Source organism: Ornithorhynchus anatinus, chromosome 5 (genome assembly GCF_004115215.2).
Source record: "Ornithorhynchus anatinus isolate Pmale09 chromosome 5, mOrnAna1.pri.v4, whole genome shotgun sequence".
NCBI classification, from domain to species: Eukaryota; Metazoa; Chordata; class Mammalia; order Monotremata; family Ornithorhynchidae; genus Ornithorhynchus; species Ornithorhynchus anatinus.
Window position 1 is genome coordinate 403,398 of NC_041732.1, and position 20,638 is coordinate 424,035.

Consider the following 20,638-nt stretch of genomic DNA (forward strand, 5'->3'; position numbering starts at 1 on the left):
AATTCCCCGCCTCCTCTTTCCGTTCTGAGAGCGGCTCGGCCCGGAGGGGAGGGAGACTGGAAAGTGAGGAGCCCAGGAGTCGAGCAGTCAGCCCTCTCCGGGCCCCAACCCTGAGACCCTGCCCCCGGCCCCAGCCTTCGGGCCTAGTCCTCAATCTCAGCACCCCCGTCCCCAGCCCTCGGTCCCAGGCCCCCGGTACCAGACTCCCGGCCCCAGCCCCCGGCCGGACACCGACCCCCGACCCCCAAAGCTAGCCCTGCAGAACCAGCTTCCCGCCGGTCTGTTCCCGCCTCCGGGCCCCGGGCCCCGCCCCCGTCTCCTGGGAGACGCCCCGGACAGGGGTCGGCGCGGCTGGGAACGAAGCAGCTTGTGCTGACGGCTCAAAGCGGCTGCAGCCTGGCTGGTTCCCACGCAGGATCCTGTGGGGACGCCGCTGGGGCAGCTGGGCCCGGCAGGTGGGAACGGGGCAGGGTGGGGGCTGTCTCCAGGGCCCGCCACCGATCCCCCCTGCTCCCTGGATCCGGTCCCGAGCGGGGGGCTCGGAAAATCCGGGGTTAAATGTCCAGGCCCAGCGGACTGATATCCCAGCCACGCCACTCCTCCCTGGGGCTCTCCTAACCCTGCCCCGAGACCCGCCTCCCCCCTGCCTCTCCACCTCTCCCCTCCCTCCCTTCTTCCTCCCTTTCTTCCTCCTCTTCCCCTCCAGCAAACTGTAACCACTAACAACCCCCATCGTGGGAGTCCAGAGCCGAAGGGCGAACAAGGGCCCCGCTGCCCTTGGGAAAGCCAACCCTTCAGCGGGCATCCCCTATACCGCTTCTGGGGGCTAGGAAAGCGTCCCTCTCCCCTCGTCAGTGAACCCCTGGCCTCTAGACTTTAAGCTCGTTGTGGCCAGGGAATGTGTCTGTTTATTGTGAAGATAATAATAATAATGATTATTACGGTACTTGTTAAGCGCTTACTATGTACCAAGCACTGTTCAAGCATGGGTAGATACAAGGTAGTCAGGTTGGAAACAGTCCCTGTCCTGCATAGGGCTCACACTCTTATATTGATATTGACTTGATATTGTACTTAGTACAGGGCTCTGCATACTATAAGCGCTCAGTAAATATGATTGAACGAAGGAAATCTTGGGTGACAGGGAGCGGGGGGCCCAGGGACCTCGCTTGGCGAGGGCGCGGGAGCGTAGGACGAGGGGTCCAGGACCTGCGGAAAATCGGCGGTCCCGCCCAAGGGTCGAGGCGCAGGAGTCCGCCCCGGCGGGTTGACCCCCGGCTGACCCCGCCCCGACCGGAGCCAAGAATAGTGCCAGGGTCCCTGGGGGCCCCCGAGCAAACACCGTGACGCAACAGTCCTCTGCGGCCGCCTCAATCTCCTTTTCCATTCGGAGCCCCCGGGGGCACCTCTCGCTTCCTGCCCCCCGGGGCGGCTGAGCTCGTTTGTTCCATTGATTCGGTGCCCGCTTCGCTCCCCGCTACGCCCCCCACCGCGGTCCTCGCGGCCGGGGTGGGGCCCTCTCTCCTCCTCCTCTTTCTCCCCTTCTCCCCTGCCTGGATCCCGCCCCCCACCTCCCCCGGCCGTGCGGCCCACCAGGCGCCCTCAGCGCTTTTCTCAATGGTGCCGGGCGCTGGGCGGGGAGCGCGGCGGGGCCGGGAGCGGGGCGGGGCGTGTCTTCGTCCTCGTAAGTGACTTGGCCGGGCCCTGGGGACAGAGTAGAGGCAGCCGGGCGGAGGGACGACAGTCGGAGCCGGGAGAGCAGGGAAGGGAGAGTCCAGCCCAGGGTTCCCCTCTGGGGCTCGCCAAGTAGCCGAGGGGAGGGGAGCAGCAGTCAGAGTCCAGGGCAGCCGGAGGGGTCACAGGGGTCGAGAGCCTCGGCGTGAAGAGAAAGGGAGGCCTCCTTGGGAAGAATCGGTATCGACAAAGAAGTTTGGGTCTGGGGGATCCCGGTTCCCACCATGCTACAGATTCTCTTACTCTTCGGCTGCGGTGCGGTGGGCGCAGGTATGGGGGTGGGGGAAGGGGGCGGGCTGTGGTGGGAGAAGAGGGATTTGGGGAGGGGAGAGAGGGCGGGGTGGTTCCGGTCATAAAGTCGGTCCCCGCTTCTTCCCTCCGCCTGTTTCCCGCATGCCAGGCCCGCTTCACTGTACCTGAAGGGTTTAGTCCAGGGGCCGCCTCCTCTCGCCCCTAGCCCCCCACCCGGAACCCAGGTGCCTAGCCGCCCCTAGCTTCTCCCCAGAGCACCTCCCCAGCCCCTAGCCCTTTCCAGAGCACCCCCCCAGCCCCGGGGATCCAGACCCCCCCCACCTTAGCATCCTCCCAGGAACATCCTCCCCCCACCCCACCCAGCTCCTAGCCCTCTACCCAGAACTCTGACGCCTAGGCCCTCTAGCAGGCATCCGGCCTTCTTGTAAGGGAGGGGGAAGAGTCCCCCAGGGCGAAGAATCCATCAGTGTCGCCTCCCTCTGCTGCGGCTCCCACCGGGCGAGGCGGGGAAAGGGAGGACGGAGAGTGTGGGGACCCTGAGGTGTGTGTGTGTGTGGGGGGGGGCGGTTCTAGGATTTTCTGTCGGGGGCTTCGCTGCGATTCTGACCATCAGTCCCCTCTATCTTCCCCTGCCCAGCCACCGCCTCAGGCGGGGCCCCGCACTTCATTCAACAACCGCAGGACAGGACGGTGGTCCTCGGGGAGGCCGTGGCGCTGCGCTGCGCTCTGGACGGCTACAAGGGCTTGGTACAGTGGACAAAGGATGGACTGGCGCTGGGCGGTGAACGGGACCTGCCAGGTAAAGGGGTAGTGACTGGGGACGGGGAAGCTGGCGGGGGGCGGCGGGCAGGCATCCCTCAGTACAGTGTTCTGTACACAATAAGCGCTCAATAAATATAACAGAGTTTGATTGAGGGGGAGACTGGAGAAGGGACTTGCCAGGGGAGGGGTTGCCAGGGGAGGGGTTTCGAGTCTCGGCAGGGGTTTGTCTGAGGCTCCCTCTCCCTCTTTCCTCCTCTCCCCTCCGAAGGCTGGTCCCGCTACTGGATCGCGGGGGACGGAGCGGGTGGGCGGCACGACCTGCACATCGCGGGGGTCGAGTTGGGAGACGAGGCGGAGTACGAGTGTCAAGCTACACAGGCCGCCTTGCGCTCCCGCCCCGCCCGGTTGCGCGTCCTCAGTAAGTGACCGCCACCCCCCCCCCCCAACCCCTCCAACACTTCTCTCTAATCTTTTCGGTCCCATTTCTCCGGGAGCCCCTCCATCCCTCGCAGCCCTGGCCCGGCCCCTCTCCCCTTTCCCCATCTCTGCCATCCCTTCCCCGGTAGCGTCAGCCAGGCCCTGAGGGAGCTGACTGCCTGCCTGATTCCCCTCGCCCTTCAGTTCCCCCCGAAGCTCCCGAGGTGATAGGGGGCCCGGTCCTGGCCCTGGTCGCTGGAGCCCGGACTAACCTGACCTGCCTCAGTCACGGCGCCAAACCGGCTCCGGAGCTGTCGTGGTTCCGGGGAGGTGTACGGCTGGAGGGAGCCTCCTACAGCAAGGTGAGCGGTCAACCCGTCCCTCCCCCTGCCTCCCAGCCCCGGCCCCCATCGGTGGGCTCCCTCTCAGCAGAGAGGTCGAGGTCTGACCTGAAACCCTCTAGCCGCACCTTCCTCGGTGCCTCCCTTTGACCTCCCCAAACTCTCTCGGGCCCCGCCTCCCCTAGGATTTTTCTGTCCCCCGCTGGGACCCGCACTGAGCCTTGTCTCGGAGGGGGTGGGGAGGGGGCGGAGCTGCGCGGCCACAATGTCCCCCCTTTTTCTACGCGCCCGGCCGGGGGCTGCGGGTAAGGGGCAGAGGGCCGGGTCTGAACCCTGGCTGGCCGCTCTGCCCGCAGATGGTGCTGGCCGACGGGGTGCGGGAGGCGGCTCAGAGCTCCCTGCCCTTCACGCCCTCGGCCCAGGACGACGGAGCGACGTTCAGCTGCCGGGCCCAGAGTCCCGCCCTGCCCCAGGGCCGGAGCACCGCCGTCTCCGTCAGCCTGCAGTGTGAGCGGCGGCGGCGGGGCGGGGGGCGAGGGGCGGGAGGAGAGGGGAAGGGGCGCACTGTGGGAGGGGGAGCGCACGGGCCCACGCCCCGACCTTGCGTTCGGCCCCGCAGATCCCCCTGTAGTGACTCTGTCGGTGCAGCCCCAGACGGTGCCAGCCGGCGGCAGGGTCAGCTTCCTGTGCGGGGCCACGGCCAACCCCCCGGTCACCGGCTACAGGTGAGAGCCCACCCCCCGCCCCCCGTCCCCGCCCCCCGCCCCCCGTCCTCGCCCCCGCCGCCGGCCTCAGTTTAGCCTACGCTGCCCCCTGGCGGCCGCAGGGGGAAAAACTGGATTTTCTCCTCTGCTGCCCCCACCGGACCCTGCCACCTCCTGACCTCCCCCTGCCCGCCCCCGCCAGACCCTGCTGCCTTCTGGCCGCCCCCGCCAGACCCTTCCTCCCCACCCGTCGGACCCCTCCGACCCTCCTTCAGCCCACGGACCCGCCGTTAACCCCGCCTTGGTCGGCAGGTGGGCGAAGGGTGGGGAGCTGCTCCCCGCCGCTCGGGGTCCCCTACTGGAAGTTGTGGCCGACCCCTCCTTCCTGACGGAGCCTGTGTCCTGCGAAGTCACCAACCCTGTGGGCAGCGCTAACCTCAGCACAGTGCTGGATGTGCATTGTGAGTGGCAGGGGGCGGTGGGGGGGACGGTCGCCGGGGCCCTGCTGGGGGGTGGGTGGCGGGGTTGAGCCCCCCTGTCCGGGCAGTGATTGGTGGGGGGGAGCATGTGTGTGATGTGAGGGGGTAGCTAAGGGGAGGGCTGGGTGGGGAGTGGGGTGTGGTATGTCCGGGCTCTGACCCCACTGCACCCCCCCCCAAGTCGGGCCGCTCCTCCTGACGCCCCCGGACTCAGTAGCCGTGGACGCAGGGACTGATGCCACCTTCGCTTGCCACTGGAGGGGAAACCCGGCCCCCAGGGTGTCCTGGATGCGCCGAGGGGAAGCTCAGGTCAGGAGGCGGGGTGCCAAGGGGCCGGGCAGGGACGTGGCCAGATGGAGATCGGGGATCCCGGTCTAAAGACCCTCACCTTGCAGGTTTTGGGCACGGGACCGATTCTGCGGCTACTCGAGGTGACCGCAGAGGATGCTGGGAGCTACGTGTGCCAGGCGGAGACGGGGCCTGGAGGGAGGGGCCTGGCCCAGCGGGAAGCTCAACTGACTGTGCATGGTGAGGGGCAGGGTCGAGAAGGAGGGGCAGGGCCTGGGAAAGTGGCAAAGGAGGGGTGGGCTGAGAGGCCTCTGGGCCACGAGGCTTCCTCCCTGACTGTCCCCATCCTGGATCAGGTCCCCCTGTGGTCATCACCCTTCTCCCACCACCGGTCACCCTGGGGGCCCCAGCCCAACTACAGTGTCTAGTTCACGGCTCCCCAACGCCTGACACGGTGGTAAGGAGACCAACGACCTCTCTGCCCTCCCCATCACCCTCATTTCCCTGTTTCGTTCATTTATTCATTCAATCATATTTATTGAGTGCTTACTGTGTGCAGAGCACTCTACTAAAGGCTTGGAAAGTACAACTAGGCAACAGATAGAGACAATCCCTACCCAACAAAGGGCTCATAATTTCCCCTTTAACTCTCATCTTCTCCCACCCCATCCCTCACCTTTCCATCTAATTGGTCCTTCCTTATTGCCAATCATCCTTCCTAATACTACTACTAATAATAATTGTGGTATTTATTAAGCACTTAGTATGTGCCAGGCACTGTGTTAAGCCCTGGGGTAGATGCAAGGTAATTGGGTTGGACACAGTCCCTGTCCCACATGGGGCTCACAGTCTTAGAGAAGCAGACTGGCTCAGTGGAAAGAGCCCGGCCTTGGGAGTCAGAGGTCATGGGTTCGAATCCCGGTTCTGCCACTTGTCAGCTGTGTGACTGTGGGCAAATCACTTAACTTCTTGGTGCCTCAGTTACCTCATCTGTAAAATGGGGATTAACTGTGAGCCTCATGTGGGACAACCTGATTACCCTGTATCTACCCCAGCACTTAGAACAGTGCTGTGCACATAGTAAGCGCTTAACAAATACCAACATTATTATTAATCCCCATTTGACAGGTGAGCAAACTGAGGCCCAGTGAAGTCAAGTGATTTGCTCAAGGTCACAGAGCAGACAAGTGGTGGAACCAGCATTAGAACCCAGGTCCTTCTGACTCGCAGACCCTGGGCTCTTTCCATTAAGCTATGCTGTTTCTCCCTTTGTGACCCCTGACCCTAGATCTGGGATCCCTTCCTGACCGCTAGCTCCACCTGCCTCTGTCTTTCCTCCAGGTCTGGTCCTGGGGAGAGGAGGAACTGGGCTCTGGGGCACGGGGCCGCTACCTGGTGGAGACTGGACCGGCTCCCGAGACGGAGGGGCAGCAGGCCCTGCTGTCGGTGCTGCGGATTTCCGCCACACACGCCACGGACTTCGCTCACGACTTCAACTGCACTGCTCGCAACCGCCTGGGGGAGGCCATGGCCCAGACCACTCTGCGCCGCCAGGGTAAAGTGGGGAGGGTGGCACGGGGAGCCCCAGGGGGGAGGATCATCCTCTGAACTATGAGCACCCCGTGGGCGGCCAGCTTCTTCCGTCTGACCCAGAACCTCTCCCTCACAGAGACCCTGCCTGTGCTGCTGACCGCAGCCGGAGCTGCCGTGGGCCTCACGATCTTGCTTCTGGCCACGGTGGGTGGGACCCTCTGCTGCTGGACCCCAGGACAAGGTGCGCTCCGAGGACCCACCCCTCTCACTTCCTGGGGCCCCACTTGCTTCCCTGGGCCCCGTCCCTCCCCACTCCAGCCCCACTCACTTCCCTGGACCCAACTCCCTCCCCGCACCTTTTGCTTACCTGCGATCTTCCCCACCCCACTTGCTTACCTGGGCCCCGTCCATCCTCACCCTCTCATTTCCCTTGGCCCCGCCCTCACCTTTCTCCCCACAGTGGTTTGACCTTCTTCCATCCTTTCTGTGGCCTGGTCACTGCATTCCATCCACCAATAGCATTTACTGAATGCCCACTGTGTGCAGAACTTGAGAAGAAGAAGGCACAATCCCTGCTCCCAGGGAGTTTACAGATCAGTGCAGGGGACAGGCCCTGAAATTATTTACAGATAGGAGAAACCCAAAGGGGATATCACGAGTTAGAATTTAAAAAGAAATGGACATAAACTGATGAGTAGAGAAGGGCCAAAGGTGATTATGAGGGCCTAAGTGCATTCGACACAGAAATGCTGCAAGATGGAAGGTGAGAGGGTGTAACCTGGGGAGACAAAAAATGGATCAGGGAAGGTGTCCTGGAAGAGGTGGGGCTTCAGAAGTGTTTTGAAGATGGGGAGAGCAGTGGTTTGCTAGATGTGAAATGGAAGGGAGTTCTGGAAGGGTCCAGAATGGGAGCAAGAGGCTCAAGGCAGGTAAGTCAAGAATGAGAAAAAGAGAATAAATTAATTTGAGAGGAGCAAAGCATGCGTGAGCTGGGGTAGAGTGGGAGAGGAGCGAGGACAAGTAGGAGGGGGAGAGCTGAGTGAGTTCAAGCCAACAGTCAGGAGTCTCTGGTTGATGCAAAGAGGAATGGGCAACCACTGGAGGATTTTAAGGAGGGGGAGACGTGTGCAGAATGATGATTTAGAAAATGATCCTGGCAGCAGAGGGAACTATGGACTGGAGAGGGGAGAGACCGGAGGCAGGAAGGTCAATGAGGAGGGTGATGCGATAGCCAAGCTGGAACAGGACAAGGGTCTGGACTAGTGGGTTGACTGTTTTTTGTTTTTATTTAATGGTATTTGTTAAGCACTAACTATGCTCCAGACAGTGTACTAAGTGCTGGGGTATATATAAGCTAATGACCCACAAGGGGTTCACCGTCTTAATCAATCAATCATATTTATTGAGCACTGACTATGTGCAGAGCACCGTTCTAAGCACTTGGGAGAGCACAATACAACAGAATTAGCAAATACGTTCCCTGTCCACAATGGGCTTACAGTCTAGAGGGGGAGGCAGGCATTTATATGAATAACTCAGTAATTTATAATATATAATTAAAAAATATATACATAAGCGCTGTGGGGTTGGGGATGGGGTGATATCAAATGTCCAAAGGTCACAGATCAAAGTGCATAGACGAAGCAGAAGGGAGAGTGAGCCGGGGAAAATCGGGGAAGGCCTCTTGGAGGAGATGTAACCCTAGTAATGATTTGAATGTTGAGAGAGTGATGGTCTGGCATATATGCAGGGGGAAGGAGTTCCAGGCTAGGAGGAGGAAGTGGGAAAGTGGTCGGTGGCAAGATAGACGAGATTGGGGCACAGTGAGTAAGGTGGCACTAGAGGAGCGGAGTGTGCAGACCGGGCTGGAGTAGATTAGTGAGGTGAGGTAGGATGGGGCAAGCTGATTGATTGCTTTAACGTCAGTGGTGAGGAATGTCTGTTTGATGTGGAGGTGAATGGGCAGCTATTGGAAGTTCTTGAGAAGTGAAGAGACATGAACTGAACACTGTTGGTGATAAATAATTCGTGCAGCAGAGTGAAATATGTTTTGGAGTGGAGAAAGATTGAGGGCTGGGAAGGAGAGGAGGCAGATGCAGTAGTCAAGGCGGGATAGGATAAGTGCTTGGATCAGCATAGTAGCAGTTTGGATGGAAAGGAAAGATAATTTTAGCAATGTTTTCATCCCCATTTTACAAATGAGGTAACCGAGACACACAGAAGTGAAGGGATTTGTTCAAGGCCACATGGCAGATAAGTGGCAGAGCCTGGATTAGAACCTAGGTCCTTCTGACCCCCAGGCCTGGGCTCTATCCACTAGACCACGCTTCTTCTCTCAAGAAGGAGAGGATCGGGGAAATGTTGTGGAGGAAAGCCTGCAGGATTTAGCAACAGGCCGAAGGTGACAGTTGAGAGGGAGTGAGAGGTTGCACACTTCAGGGACAGAGAAAGAGGCTGGCGGCTCCTTCCCCCTCACCTATGATCCCGAGCCCTTTTACGATGTCGACCTTTTCCTTCCCCTAGCCTTGTTCCCCCACCCGCCCCCTCCTCCGATCTGTCGCTTCTTGCTCATCTTCCCTTTGCCAACTCCCCCGCTTCCGTCACACCATTCCTCTCCCTCCAGTGGGTCCTCTCTGTGGACCCCGACTCCTCATTGGCTTCTCCTGTCAGTTACCCCACCCCCTGTCCCCTTTCACTGGGTTGACTCCGCCCCCTCTGCCTCTCAGGTTCCCGCGGCCGCCTCAACAAGCCGGATGTCCTAGTGCAGATCCAGGCCAGCGACAGTGGCTCCAGCGCCCCCGGTCCTGACGAGGAGGAGACCAAAGAGGCCCGGGTACGGCCCAGGCCCCCAGCCCTGCCCAAACTCCCTCCAGGGAGGTAGAGGACCACAACTCCCATAAGCCCTGAGGGGCTCTGTGTCTGTTCTTGAGCTTCTTAGGGGCTCTTGGGAGGTGTAGTCCCTGTCCTTGGGCGGCCCAGGGGGCACCTGTTGGGAGAGAGGAGGGGTCCCCGGAGCAGAGGTCGGCCAGAGTCCTCCAATGGCTCCGCGTTGGCTCTGTCCCCACCTCCAGGGCCCCAGCAGCGAGTCCCCTGGGACGTCCCACACAGAGAGGAGTGAGATCCTGGAGGAGGAGTTGGGGGCAGAGCTTAAAGTGAGTGGGGAGAGGGATGGAAATCATGGGGGCTGGGATGAGTTCAGAACGCCACCTCTCCTTCTGGGCTCCCACTCACTTACTCCCTTACCTCTCCTAAGTCTATGCCACCTCACTTCCCCAACCATGTCTCTCTCTCTTTCTCCCGGTGCCACAGGACCCCACCAATGGCTACTACAAGGTTCGCGGTGTCAGCAAGGACCTCCCGGGGCCATTCCCTGTGGGACCCCGGACCCTGTACCCTCCCCCCCCACCCTCCCCACTCTTTGCCCCTGAGTCCCAGCTCCACCACTCCACCGTACGCTTTTCCCCTCCCCCAGCCCTCATCCCACCCAGTGGCCTCTACCTCACAACACCCTACAGCCACGCCTTCACCACCTGTGCCCACCGGCCCCCTGCCCCCCGCTTTTCCTATGCGACTCTCCCCCGCCTGGACGGGGGCTGGGGGGGTCACCAGCGGCTCCAGACCCACGTGTGAGTTGCTCTAGGTTCCTCTCCCCTGGCCAAAGGGGAGGTGGGTCAGCCAATGAAAGGTCGAACGGCATCATGATGGCTGACTATGCCAGCCCCATGCTCCCACCCCTTCCTGTGCCACCCTTCCTCCCTCTTGGTGAGCATGAGAGTGAGTTTGGCCGCTAGCGGGTGAGGCCAGTTTGCAGAAGTGCTGGGTATGGGGTGGGCCTCGGCACAGCACCTGGTGACAGTCCATCGATCTGCAGACAGGTGTGGGGTGCTAAGGAGGGCGGTCATCCCACCTTGGGGGGAGCAACGGACAGCTGACTTAGTCAATGAGCAGCCTGGCCGAGACACGGTGCCCAACCTCGGATCAGTTGCCTCATGCCAATGGGATCCAAGATGGTGGATGAGTTGGACTGCTCTTCCCTCCGGGTTAGCGGGCAGATGTCACACATAGTAGAAGGGAGCAGAGCAGTGTTGAGATGAGGGTAGTCTCCATGACCTCCCCCACCCCCATTCATTGGCCATCAGCCCGAATAGATGGTCACCAGAGGGCCCCAAGTGCCTCCTCTCTGGTTGATCAACTGGCACTTGGTCCAGAAAGAGAGATCCTTCGTGGTGGTGGATCCCGGTTGACCAACCCTCCTCCCACTGAGCCAGGAGGAGAGAGGCAGGGGGATCTCGGCCGGGGCGAGGGGGAGTCTCTGCCTTATCTCCCCCTCTCTGTGGCCCTGAGACCACTGAGCCGCTTCCCAGGGACTCTGGGAAAACAATGGACAAGGAACTCAGCCAGTGGGAGGAGGAGGGGTCACTGCCTTGGGCCCCCGAGCACCAGCCCCTCCCCACTCTACCACGCTCTCGCTCTCGGGACTTGAACAATCGGGCTGGGAACGAGTGGAGGCGGGGAGAGGGGGTGTTGGCTGTGGTTTAACCGTAAGAATCGTTTCCAAATTGTACATCGCGGGATTGAACTACTGTATTTATATTTAATTAAAAAAAAACCCACAAAAGTCAGCAGAGAATCTGCAGAGCCCGTTCCCCTCCCCCTCCCCCCCTCCCCGCTGAATGAACCTCAATCTCCGCAGGGGAGCTTGGGGCGGGGAAGATGGGGACCGGCTGGGAAGGAAGGGGCCGGGTTGAAATGGGGAGGGAGGAGGGAAGGGATGGGGACCGGGTTGAAGATGGGGAGGAGGGAGGGGCCGGGGGCCTGGTTGAAGATGGGGAGGAGGAAGGGGCCTGGGGCCGGGTTGAAGATGGGGAGGAGGGAAGGGACGGGGAACGGGTTGAAGATGAAGATGGGAGAAGGAAGGGGCCGGGGGCGGAGGTGAAGATAGAGGGGGAGGAGGAAAGGGGTCGGGGGGGTTGGATTGAAGATGGGGAGGGAGGAGGGAAGAGGCCGGGGTGCGGGTGGAAGATGGAGTGGGAAGGGGCCCGCAGTCGGGTTGGAGGAGGGGAGGGGGCCGGACTGGGGGTGCGGAGAGAGGGAGGGAGGGAGGGAGGGGAGGAGGGAAGGGGCCGGGTCTGGGCCAGGAGGGCCCGCGCCATCGCCGTCGCCGCCGCTATTGTCCGGGCCGGGGGCGGGGCGGGGCGGGGCGGGGCGGGGCGGGGGCGGCGCCGGCGCAGGCAGGGGGAGCCGGGGGAGCCGGGCCGGGGGGAGCAGGAGGCGGCGGCGGCGGCGGCGGCGCTGGGAGCTCCTGTCACCGCCAGGCCCGGGCCGGCCAGCGGGGACACCCGACACGCAGCCGGAGCCGTAGGTCGCGCCGGGGAGCCCAGCCGAAGCGCCAGGAACAGGGGCCGGGACCGGGGCCGGAACCGGGACCGAAACCGGGACCGGGGCCCGCCCGCCGCGGCCACAGCTCAACCATGGGACTCTCTCCGGCCGCCGCCGCCGCCGCCCCCACCCTCCGCCGCCGCCGCCGCCGCCTTCGTCTCCCGCTCCCGTTCCCTCTCCCGTTCCCGCCGCTGCTGCTGCTGCTCCTACCGCCGGGGCCCGGGAGCCGAGCTCCGGCCGGAGCCACCGCCACCAGCGCCGCCGGGGAGGTGAGGCCGGGAGGGGAGGCAAGGGAGGGGGGCGGCGGCGGGAGAGGGGCGGGGACCCCCTTCGGATACCGCCGTCGCCACGGGAAAGGGACCGGAGTGACACAGCCGGAGATTGCGGGACCCAGGCTTCGGGGGCCTCGACCTTCCCCCAGCTCCCAGATGCCGAGGTTGGGGGGTCGGGGCCCTCTCGGAGCACCACCCTTTTCCTCTCCGACCCCCCGGACCGACTGCAGAAGCGGATTCGAGCCTCTAATCCCGACCCACGCCCCGATCTATCTAAGGGAGGGGGCGCGGAGGTGTGGGCGGCTCCCCACGTGTCCTGTCAGCGGGCGGCGGGGGCGGGAGGGCGGTGGAGACCGGGGCGAGGAGCCGGGTCGCTTGGGTCGGGGATCGGGGTTAGGAGGCTGGGTCCAGGATACCGGAATACCCGCCCCCCCCCCCCCCACCAACACACACACACCTCCCCTCAGCCCCTTGTCCCGCTTTCTGCCCTTCCTCTCTCTCCCGCCGGCCAGCAAAGACCAGGAGGAGGGACTCGACGCGGAGGATGGGGCGGGGTGTGTGTGTGTGTGTGTGTGTGTTGGGCGGGGGGGGGGGTCCAACAGGCCGGGGACCCGTCGCCGCGGCGACGAGGAGGAGATGCTGCGCTTTCCACCAGGGGCCCGGTCGCCATGGAGACGAGAGAGCTGGGGCAACCCCACCGGGGAGCGGTTCCCGTGGCAACGAACGTCTCCGCGGCGACGGAGAGGGGGGCGGGGCCCCGATGTCCGGGGGTGCGTGGGGGGTGGGATCCGGGATGCCTGGGTTGGTTGGGTTGCTAGGGCGATGGGGGCGAGGCTCTGCTGGCCATCTCCTCCCCCCGTGTCCCTGTCCCTCTGTCCCAGGCTGTGGGGGACCCCCAGGTGGCTCTGGGCTGCGGGACGCTGTCCCTGCACCGGGACCTGCGGACGGGCCAGTGGCAGCCGGACCCCCAGCGCTCCCACGGCTGCTTCCGGGGCCCTCACCAAGTCTTGGCCTACTGCCAGCAGGTACACGGAGCGGGCCGCACACGCTTCGGACCACCCCGCACCTAACCCCGCCCCCTTCCGACCTAGGGTGACGCTATAACGCCACCTCCCCCCATACCCGTAGGTACCCGCACCTAACCCCCTCACCTTCCACCCCGTCGGGCGGGGGGGCACAGTGTCCCCTCCCCGTGTAACTAAATGTTCCTCCTGTCTCAAACTGTGCCCTTCCCAACGTCCCCCTTGGTCCACCCACCTTCGACCTGGACCCCTCCCCTGAAACATCCCTCATCCTCTTCGTGCTCCACCTTCTCACATGCGCGCACCCACCTCCGCGCCGTCTCTGTCCCCAGATGTACCCGGAGCTGCGGGTGGGACGGGTGGAGGCGGCTGAGCCGATTCCCATGGCTCGCTGGTGCCGGGGGGCCCCGGGGGAGCGCTGTCCGCACCACGTCATCGTCCCCTACCGTTGCCTGCGTGAGTAGGGGGCGCGGGGGAGCCGGCGCCGGGGGTGGGTAGAGAGAGGGGCGGGGAACGTGGATCTGGGAAAGGGGGACGGGCTCCAGGGACGCGGCCGGACCCGAAGTCATTATCAGTGGCTACTACTGAACACCTAGCGAGTTCCAGTCACTGCCCTAACCGCCGGGGGGAGCCCAGCAGAAGGAAAACGCACGTTCCCGCCCCCACCAGGAGTTTACAATCTAAAAGAAGAGACAGACAGACAACAGTTATTTACAAAGAGTGGGAGCAGGAGGACGGGTAGCAGGGCTGGGTTGAGGCTATACGATGTGTCTCCCCCCTCCCCCGCACCCCGCCACCCCCGCAGCGGGCGAGTTCGTGAGCGACGCGCTGCTTGTGCCGGAGCACTGCAGGTTCGGGCATCAGGAGCGCATGGCGGAGTGTGAGAGCTCCGCCCATCGGCAGCGCCAGGCCCAGGAGGTGAGGGACTCTCGCTCTTCCCAGCCCGGACACCTCTCGCCAGCTCCCTCCGGCCCATCCCCATGCCTGGCCCCCCAGCGCGCCTCCCCCCTACCCCCAACTGCCCCCGACCTTTCAGTGCCCACTGACTCGTCTGTCCAACCCATCCATTCTGCCCCAGCTCCCCCTACTCCATCCCTCATCCCGGCTCCATCACTTGGATGAGGATGATGAGGATGGTATTTGTTAAGCCCTTACTAGGCACCAAGCACTGTTCTAAGCGCCAGGGTAGATACAAGGTAATCAGGTTGTCCCACGTGGGGCTCACAGTCTTAATTCCCCTTTTACAGATGAGGTAACTGAGGACACGAGAAGTGACTTGCCCAAAGTCACACAGCTGACAAGGGGCGGAGCCGGGATTAGAACCCACGACCTCTGACCCCCAAGCCCGGGCTCTTTGCACTAAGCCACGCTGCTTCCCTATTTGTACATTTGTCTGCTGTGTGACTTTGAGCAAGTCACTTCACTTCTCTGTGCCTCAGTTACCTCATCTGTAAAATAGGAATTGAGTCTGTGAGCCCCACAGGGACAGGGACAGTGTCCAACTCGATTTGCTCGTATCTATCCCATCGCTTAGTACAGTGCCTGGCACACAGTAAGCGCTAACAAATACCATTATTATTATTTCTAGTTTCCCCTGGCTCATCTCTCCAGCTCCCCTTACTTCCCGGCCGATTCTCCTTGGCTCCTCTCTTCAGTCCCCCTCCACTCCAAAATCCAAAATCCCCGCTTCCCCCGGCCCCGACCCGTTGCTCTCCCTCCCCCAGGCTTGTCGTGCTGAGGGTTTTGAACTACGAGATTCCGGGATGCTGCTGCCATGTGGGCCCGGCCGGTTCCGGGGCGTCGAGTACGTCTGCTGTCCTCCTCCTGGACCTCCGACCCCTACCACCCCCCAGGAACCCGGACCCAGGTGAAGCTGGGAGGCTGTTGCGTGGGGCTGGGAGGATGGGGCCGGGGCCAGGGCCAGGTCTGTGGGGAGAGGCCAGAATTTCCCACCTGCGAGTACATTTCATCATCACTGGCGTCAAACTTGTATCTACCCTAGCGTTTAAAACAGTGCTTGGCATAAGGTAAGTGCTAACGAATACCACATAATAATAAGAATCAAATATATGGGGACACCCCCCCGCCCCAACTAGAACCTCACCTGTCGGGATCCTGCTATGTGCAGAAATCTGCGGACCGCCTGTGGTGTGGAAGGGCACTTCAGAGAGAGCCTGCAGGGTGTAGAGCGTTGTACTAAATGCTTAGGAGACAACGATGGAAATGAAAGTGATATTCCCTGCCCTGAAAGACCTTACCGTCCAAAGGGGGCGATTTCAAGTAGAACCCCCTGATCTCTCCCCAGCGAGACCCCCACCCTAGCGCCCACCCCGGGCAGGGAAACGGAGAGGGAAGAGGAGAAAGAAGAGGACGAGGAGGGAGAAGAGTTCCCCGCCCCAGTGGACGATTATTTTGTGGAGCCGCCAGGAGCCGAGGAGGAGGAGGAGGAAGAGGAGAAGAAGGGAACTCGGCACCCCAGCACTCACCCCCCTTCAGGCGTCAGCAAGGGTAAGCACAGGGAGCTGGGACCCGCGGAACAAGGAGTCCCGGCCCCACGGAACAGGGAGTCCCAGCCCCACTGGGCGAGAGCGGGAGGGCGGGAGTCGGGGGGGGAACGGACACAGAGGCATCTCTGTCCTGCCGGGAGGCGGAGCCTGGTCCGGCTAGCACGGAGGCCGCCCCTGGACGCTCACGGCCCCTCGCCGTGCCCACAGTGACACCCACGCCGCGGCCCACTGACGGGGTGGACGTTTACTTCGAGGCTCCGGGGGCCGGCGGGGAGCACGCCGGCTTTCTGCAGGCTAAGACGGATCTGGAGGAGCGAAGGATGCGGCAGATCAACGAGGTAGGGTCCGCCACGCCCAATTCCGCTCCGACAAGCAGCTCCCGGCCCGGATCCCGCACCTTGGGCCCCTCCCCTGTTTCATCCCACCCTCTGTGCCTGGGGGCGCGGGCTGCGGGAATGGAAAAATGGTGGCGGGGATAGGGCGGGATGGAGAGGGAGTGAGGTGGCAGGCAGGGGATGGTAGGGAAGAGCAAGGATGGGGAGGGAAGGAGAGATGGAGAGGAGGGAAGGGAGAAAGGGGTTGGTGGGTGAGGGGAAGGGAAGAGGAGAGAAGCTTCAGCTCGCTTCCCCCCGCCCTTCCCCCAGGTAATGAAGGAGTGGGCGGAGGCCGACCACCAGGCCAAAAGTTTGCCCAAGGCTGACAGACAGGCCCTCAACGAGGTGAGTCCTCTTTCCCAGGCCGGCCCTCCTCCCCGCGAGAGTCCTTCTTTCCACCCCCGGGCAGGGGGAGTCCGCCCCCCTCCTCTCAAGGACGCCCCCTCCACCCCCGGGGGATGGGAGACCCCAGCTACTTCCTCTCAGGAACATCTGCTCCACCCCTGGGCAGGGGGATCCTGGCCCCCTCCACTCCCGATCAGGCCAATCTCTCTCAAAGATGGAACAAGGAGTCCCGGCCCAGCCTAGCCTCCAACCCTGCCCAGGGACGGTGGGCAGGTGGGCCCAGGTGGGCAGACCCTAGCCCCCTCCCAAGGACGACTCCGGGTGGGGAGACCTCCAGCCCCCTCCCAGGGATGCCCCCCTCCTCCCAGCACTTCCAGTCGATCCTGCAGACCCTGGAGGAGCAGGTGTCCGGTGAGCGGCAGCGGCTGGTGGAAACACACCTGGCCCGTGTGGCCGCGCTCCTCAATGACCATCGCCGAGCCACCCTGGAGGCCTTCCTGGCTGCTTTGCAGGAACCCCAGCCCCAGGTAGGGCCGTCAGGGAGCCGAGAGTCGGAGGGGCGGGATGCGGGGGCGGGCTCCGGGGCCGCGACCCCGGAGGGGGAGAGCCGATTATACCCCCCTCTCAACCCCCACAACCAGGCGGAGAGAGTGCTGCAGGCCTTGCGGCGCTACCTTCGGGCGGAGCGGAAGGATCAGAGACACACGCTGCGCCATTACCAGCACGTGGCGGCCGTGGACACTGAGAAGGCCGAGCAGATGAGGTTCCAGGTTCGGAGACCGGCAGTCGGGCGGGGCAAGGGTTAAGGTCGGGGGTCAGGCGGAGAGGGAGGGAAGGAGGATGGGGAGCGGCCAAGGACCAAGGAAGGAGAGAGGGGGGAAGAAGGATAGGGGAGGGGGGAAGAAGGATAGGGAAGGGGGGGGAAGAAGGATTGGGATGGGGAAGGGGGAAAAGGAGTTGGGGAGAGGGGATAAGGGGAAAAGGAGGATAGGAAGGGGGGTAGGAGGGAGGGCGTGGGGTCGATAGAACGCCCAACTTCCCGTTTCCCTTGTTCTGCCCACGGTCTGGGGGAGGGGGAAGAAGGGGAGGTTCCACCCGGACCCACCTGCCTCCCCACCCCCAGGTTCAGACTCACCTGCGCGTTATTGAAGAGCGGATGAACCAGAGCTTGGGGCTGCTTTACCAAAACCGCCATCTCGCCCAGAGACTTCACCCTCACGTCCGTACGTCCTTCCTCCCCAGCGAACGCGCCCCCTCCCCTCCCCCAGCACCCAATACAAGGTCGGGGCGCGGGGGGGGGAGCGGGACGACGGTGGATAGAGCGCTGTACGGGCCGGAACCCTACAATAAAATTCGGAGTCACCATCGCCGGCCCGCGGGCAGCTCGCGACCTAACGGAGAGAGCGGCGGACACGAGTCACTTTCTATCAGCGGGAGCAGGAGGAGGGAGAGGGGAAAAGAATGCGGGACAAGGGACGCCCGGCCGAGCTGTGTGCGGCCCTCAGGGACTGTGCCTGAGAGAGGGAAGGAAGGGAGGGAGAGGGAGGAAAGGGAGGGAAGGAGAAGGTGGGAGGAGAGAAAAAGGAGACAAGAGAGAAAAGGGAAGAAGGAAACGAAAGGAAAGAAGGAAGGAAGGAAGGTTGGTAGGTCTGATTTCTGGAAGAAGAGGGTGGAGTGGAGAGCAGGTGGAGGGCAGCAGGGTAGCCCCCAGAGTCCATCCCGATGACTCCCCTGACCTGTCCCTCGCCCCTGACCTGGCATTTGGGGGTTCGGGTTCCCCCCGCACAGAAGAGCTCCTGCGCTCAGAAGGCCTGGGGCCGGGGGCACTGCCCAGTGTAGAGGAACTAACCCCCTCGGGGGGCAGCAGCGAGGATGGGGGCTCCCGTCTCCCAGAACCTGAGGATGGTGAGTGCGGGGCTGGGGGAGGGCTGGGGGGGAGGAGAGGTGACCCCGTGGGTGACTCGGGAGGGGCGGTGTCTTGGGTTCGCTTCCGGCCCATCCTGCTGCTGCTGACCCCTCCCAAGGAACTTCGTCTGTCTCTGTCTCTCTCCGTCTCTGTCTCCGCCTCAATTCTCCCCGCTCCCCATGGCAGAGTCCGCAACGGCCACTGAAAAAGGTAAGTGCCAGCATGGGGGCTGAGCTGTGCCCCTGACTTTCTCCCTCCCGCTCAGCGCCCCCATCTTCAGGGCTACTCCCCACCCCCAGCGCCCCCCTTTCTCCGTTCCCCATCTGCCCTTGGTGTTCCCTCGCCCCGCCCTCCAACCCCGGCTCCTGGAGGCAACCAGAGGCGGGGGGCGGGTGGTGGTCCCCGACCTGGGACCAGCCCGAGGGGAAACGTCCCAGCTGGGCTGAGCCCCTGACTCTTCCCGCGGGTAGGGTTGACGGCAGGAGAGGGAGGAGAGGGGGCCCCTCCGGAGGGCGAAGTCACTTCGGTGGAGCTACAGGTGAGATTTTGGGGAGCCGGGAGGGGGACCTGTGGTGGGCTGGGAATTGGGCGCGTCCTCTCCCCACCCCTGAAGGTCCATGCCCCCTCCCAGGTGAATGTATCGTTGGGGGCCGTGAGGGGGGTCGCCTTCCGTTCCCCCGAGATCCAGAGGGACGAGCTGGTGAGAACGGGGCGGAGGGAGAAGCGGGGATGGGAGGAGAGAGGCGGGGGTGGGCAGAGAGAGAACGGGGCGGGGGGGGTAGGGGGACAGCGGGGCCGAGGCGGAGGAGCGGGAGTGACGCCGGACTTGTGGTCTGCCTCCAGGAGCCGGGGCCGGGCGGGGGCCTGGCGCGGGGGGCGCTGGCCGGGCTCCTGGTCGTTGCTGTGGCCGTGGGCGGTGTCGTCTTGTCGCTGCTGCTGGTGCGCCGGCGGAGACCCTACGGGGCCATCAGTCACGGCGTGGTGGAGGTCAGCCGCGTGGGCCCCCCCTTCCCCAGCTTCACCCAGCTTCTCCAGCTCTCCCTCTGCCTCCTCCAGTTCTCTCCGGCCTCCCCCGGCCTTCCCCAGTCTTCCGCGGCTTCCCCCGCCTTCCCCAGTTCCCCCCAGCTTCCTCGCCTTCCCCAGCCTCCGCCAGCCTTTCCCAGCTCCCCCAGCCTCCCTCCAGCTCCCCCGCCTTCCCCAGCTCCCCCCAAGCTTCCTCGCCTTCCCCAGGCTCCGCCAGCCTTTCCCAGTTGCCCCGCCTTCCCCAGTTGCCCCAGGCTCCCTCCAGCTCCCCCCGTCTTTCCCAGTTGACCCAGCCTCCCCCCGCCTTCTGCAGTTCCCCCACCTGGCCCCAGATACCTCTGCCTCAACCAACCCCCACCCCGGCCCCGTCTCACCACCGTCCTCAGGTGGACCCGATTCTGAACCTGGAGGAGCCGAAGCCGAGCGCTCTCCAGCCCCACGGCTACGAGAACCCGACCTACCGCTGCCTGGAGGAGCGAGGCTAACGGCCCGGACCCGCCCTCCGTCACCCGCCCCCACGGTCGGCCCGCCCCCTTCCTCACACTTCATTGCTCTTAATTTATTTGTATTAATTTGGGGGTAAGTGAGGAACCCCCTCCTCGTCCCGCCTCCTCGTCCCGCCTCTTCCCCGAGTCCATCCGTCCCGTCTTCCCTTCGCTCTCAGCCCAGCCAGGCGCCCGCACTGGAGGGGAGGGAGGAGGGCGGGGGGCTCAGTGAGGAGTTAACGGCTGAACTGTGGGCGCCTCCCCTCCGACCCCTCCCCACACCCACCGCCCTGGCAGTTCCCCCCCGACCGTCGACCCCTCTTCCCTCCCCCTTCCTGCTGTTGCTTCTCCCCCAATAAAGACTCCAGGCTGCGGCCGGCTGCTGTTTACCCGTGACTCTTTTAATGCTGCCCCTATCTGGGGCGGGGGCGGGGATGGGGGCGAACTTCTCTGCCCCGGCCCAAAAAGGGGGTAGGAGAGGAGGGGGCCGTTTCACAGAAACGATAGAAAAGGGGAGGGGCCATAATTTCACAGAAATCAGGAAGGGCCCCTCCCCCCTTACCGGAAGGAAATTGGGAGCCGGGACAGGGACCTCCATTTTAGGGGCACGAGCAGCCTGCCCCTTGAGGAAGCTCGAGCACTTCTTTTGTCCTCGGTCAATAAATCACCCCCTCCTCATGGAGGGAGTAAACATAGGGGTGAGCCCAAATATTGGGGTACTTCAGGCCGCTCCCCGACCTGGGGATGTCCCCTCCGTCCCCCCACCCCGACTCCGGACAGCGCCGGCTGGCCGGCGAACGGAACCGGAGCCCGTT

The 20,638-nt window shown here is 63.5% G+C and overlaps 2 protein-coding genes across 2 annotated transcripts; both read left to right on the forward strand.

Moving 5' to 3' along the window:
• Positions 1–1,670: 1,670 nt before the first annotated feature.
• Positions 1,671–11,132, forward strand: KIRREL2 (kirre like nephrin family adhesion molecule 2). The gene is made up of 15 exons (XM_029065227.1): positions 1,671–2,004; positions 2,624–2,785; positions 3,017–3,166; positions 3,370–3,527; positions 3,863–4,013; positions 4,126–4,231; positions 4,523–4,671; positions 4,871–4,998; positions 5,085–5,217; positions 5,334–5,434; positions 6,319–6,532; positions 6,647–6,751; positions 9,237–9,343; positions 9,582–9,662; positions 9,820–11,132. Exons 1-15 carry the CDS (start codon positions 1,959–1,961, stop codon positions 10,138–10,140), a joined length of 2,112 nt encoding a protein of 703 aa, XP_028921060.1. The 5' UTR covers positions 1,671–1,958; the 3' UTR covers positions 10,141–11,132.
• Positions 11,133–11,769: 637 nt separating this feature from the next.
• Positions 11,770–20,212, forward strand: APLP1 (amyloid beta precursor like protein 1). The gene is made up of 17 exons (XM_039912230.1): positions 11,770–12,158; positions 13,043–13,186; positions 13,516–13,639; positions 13,989–14,101; positions 14,908–15,050; positions 15,489–15,691; positions 15,898–16,028; positions 16,335–16,409; positions 16,778–16,936; positions 17,051–17,179; positions 17,533–17,632; positions 18,198–18,314; positions 18,502–18,525; positions 18,786–18,853; positions 18,947–19,015; positions 19,159–19,302; positions 19,725–20,212. Exons 1-17 carry the CDS (start codon positions 11,982–11,984, stop codon positions 19,821–19,823), a joined length of 2,019 nt encoding a protein of 672 aa, XP_039768164.1. The 5' UTR covers positions 11,770–11,981; the 3' UTR covers positions 19,824–20,212.
• Positions 20,213–20,638: the final 426 nt, after the last annotated feature.

Coding starts and splice junctions, on each gene's coding strand:
- KIRREL2 (XM_029065227.1), top strand. CDS start 1,959: ATGCTACAGATTCTCTTACTCTTCGGCTGCGGTGCGGTGGGCGCAG. Junction 2,786..3,016: donor CGGTGAACGGGACCTGCCAG/GTAAAGGGGTAG, acceptor TCCCCTCCGAAG/GCTGGTCCCGCTACTGGATC. Junction 3,167..3,369: donor CGCCCGGTTGCGCGTCCTCA/GTAAGTGACCGC, acceptor CTCGCCCTTCAG/TTCCCCCCGAAGCTCCCGAG.
- APLP1 (XM_039912230.1), top strand. CDS start 11,982: ATGGGACTCTCTCCGGCCGCCGCCGCCGCCGCCCCCACCCTCCGCCGC. Junction 15,051..15,488: donor CCCCAGGAACCCGGACCCAG/GTGAAGCTGGGA, acceptor ATCTCTCCCCAG/CGAGACCCCCACCCTAGCGC. Junction 16,029..16,334: donor GGATGCGGCAGATCAACGAG/GTAGGGTCCGCC, acceptor CCCTTCCCCCAG/GTAATGAAGGAGTGGGCGGA.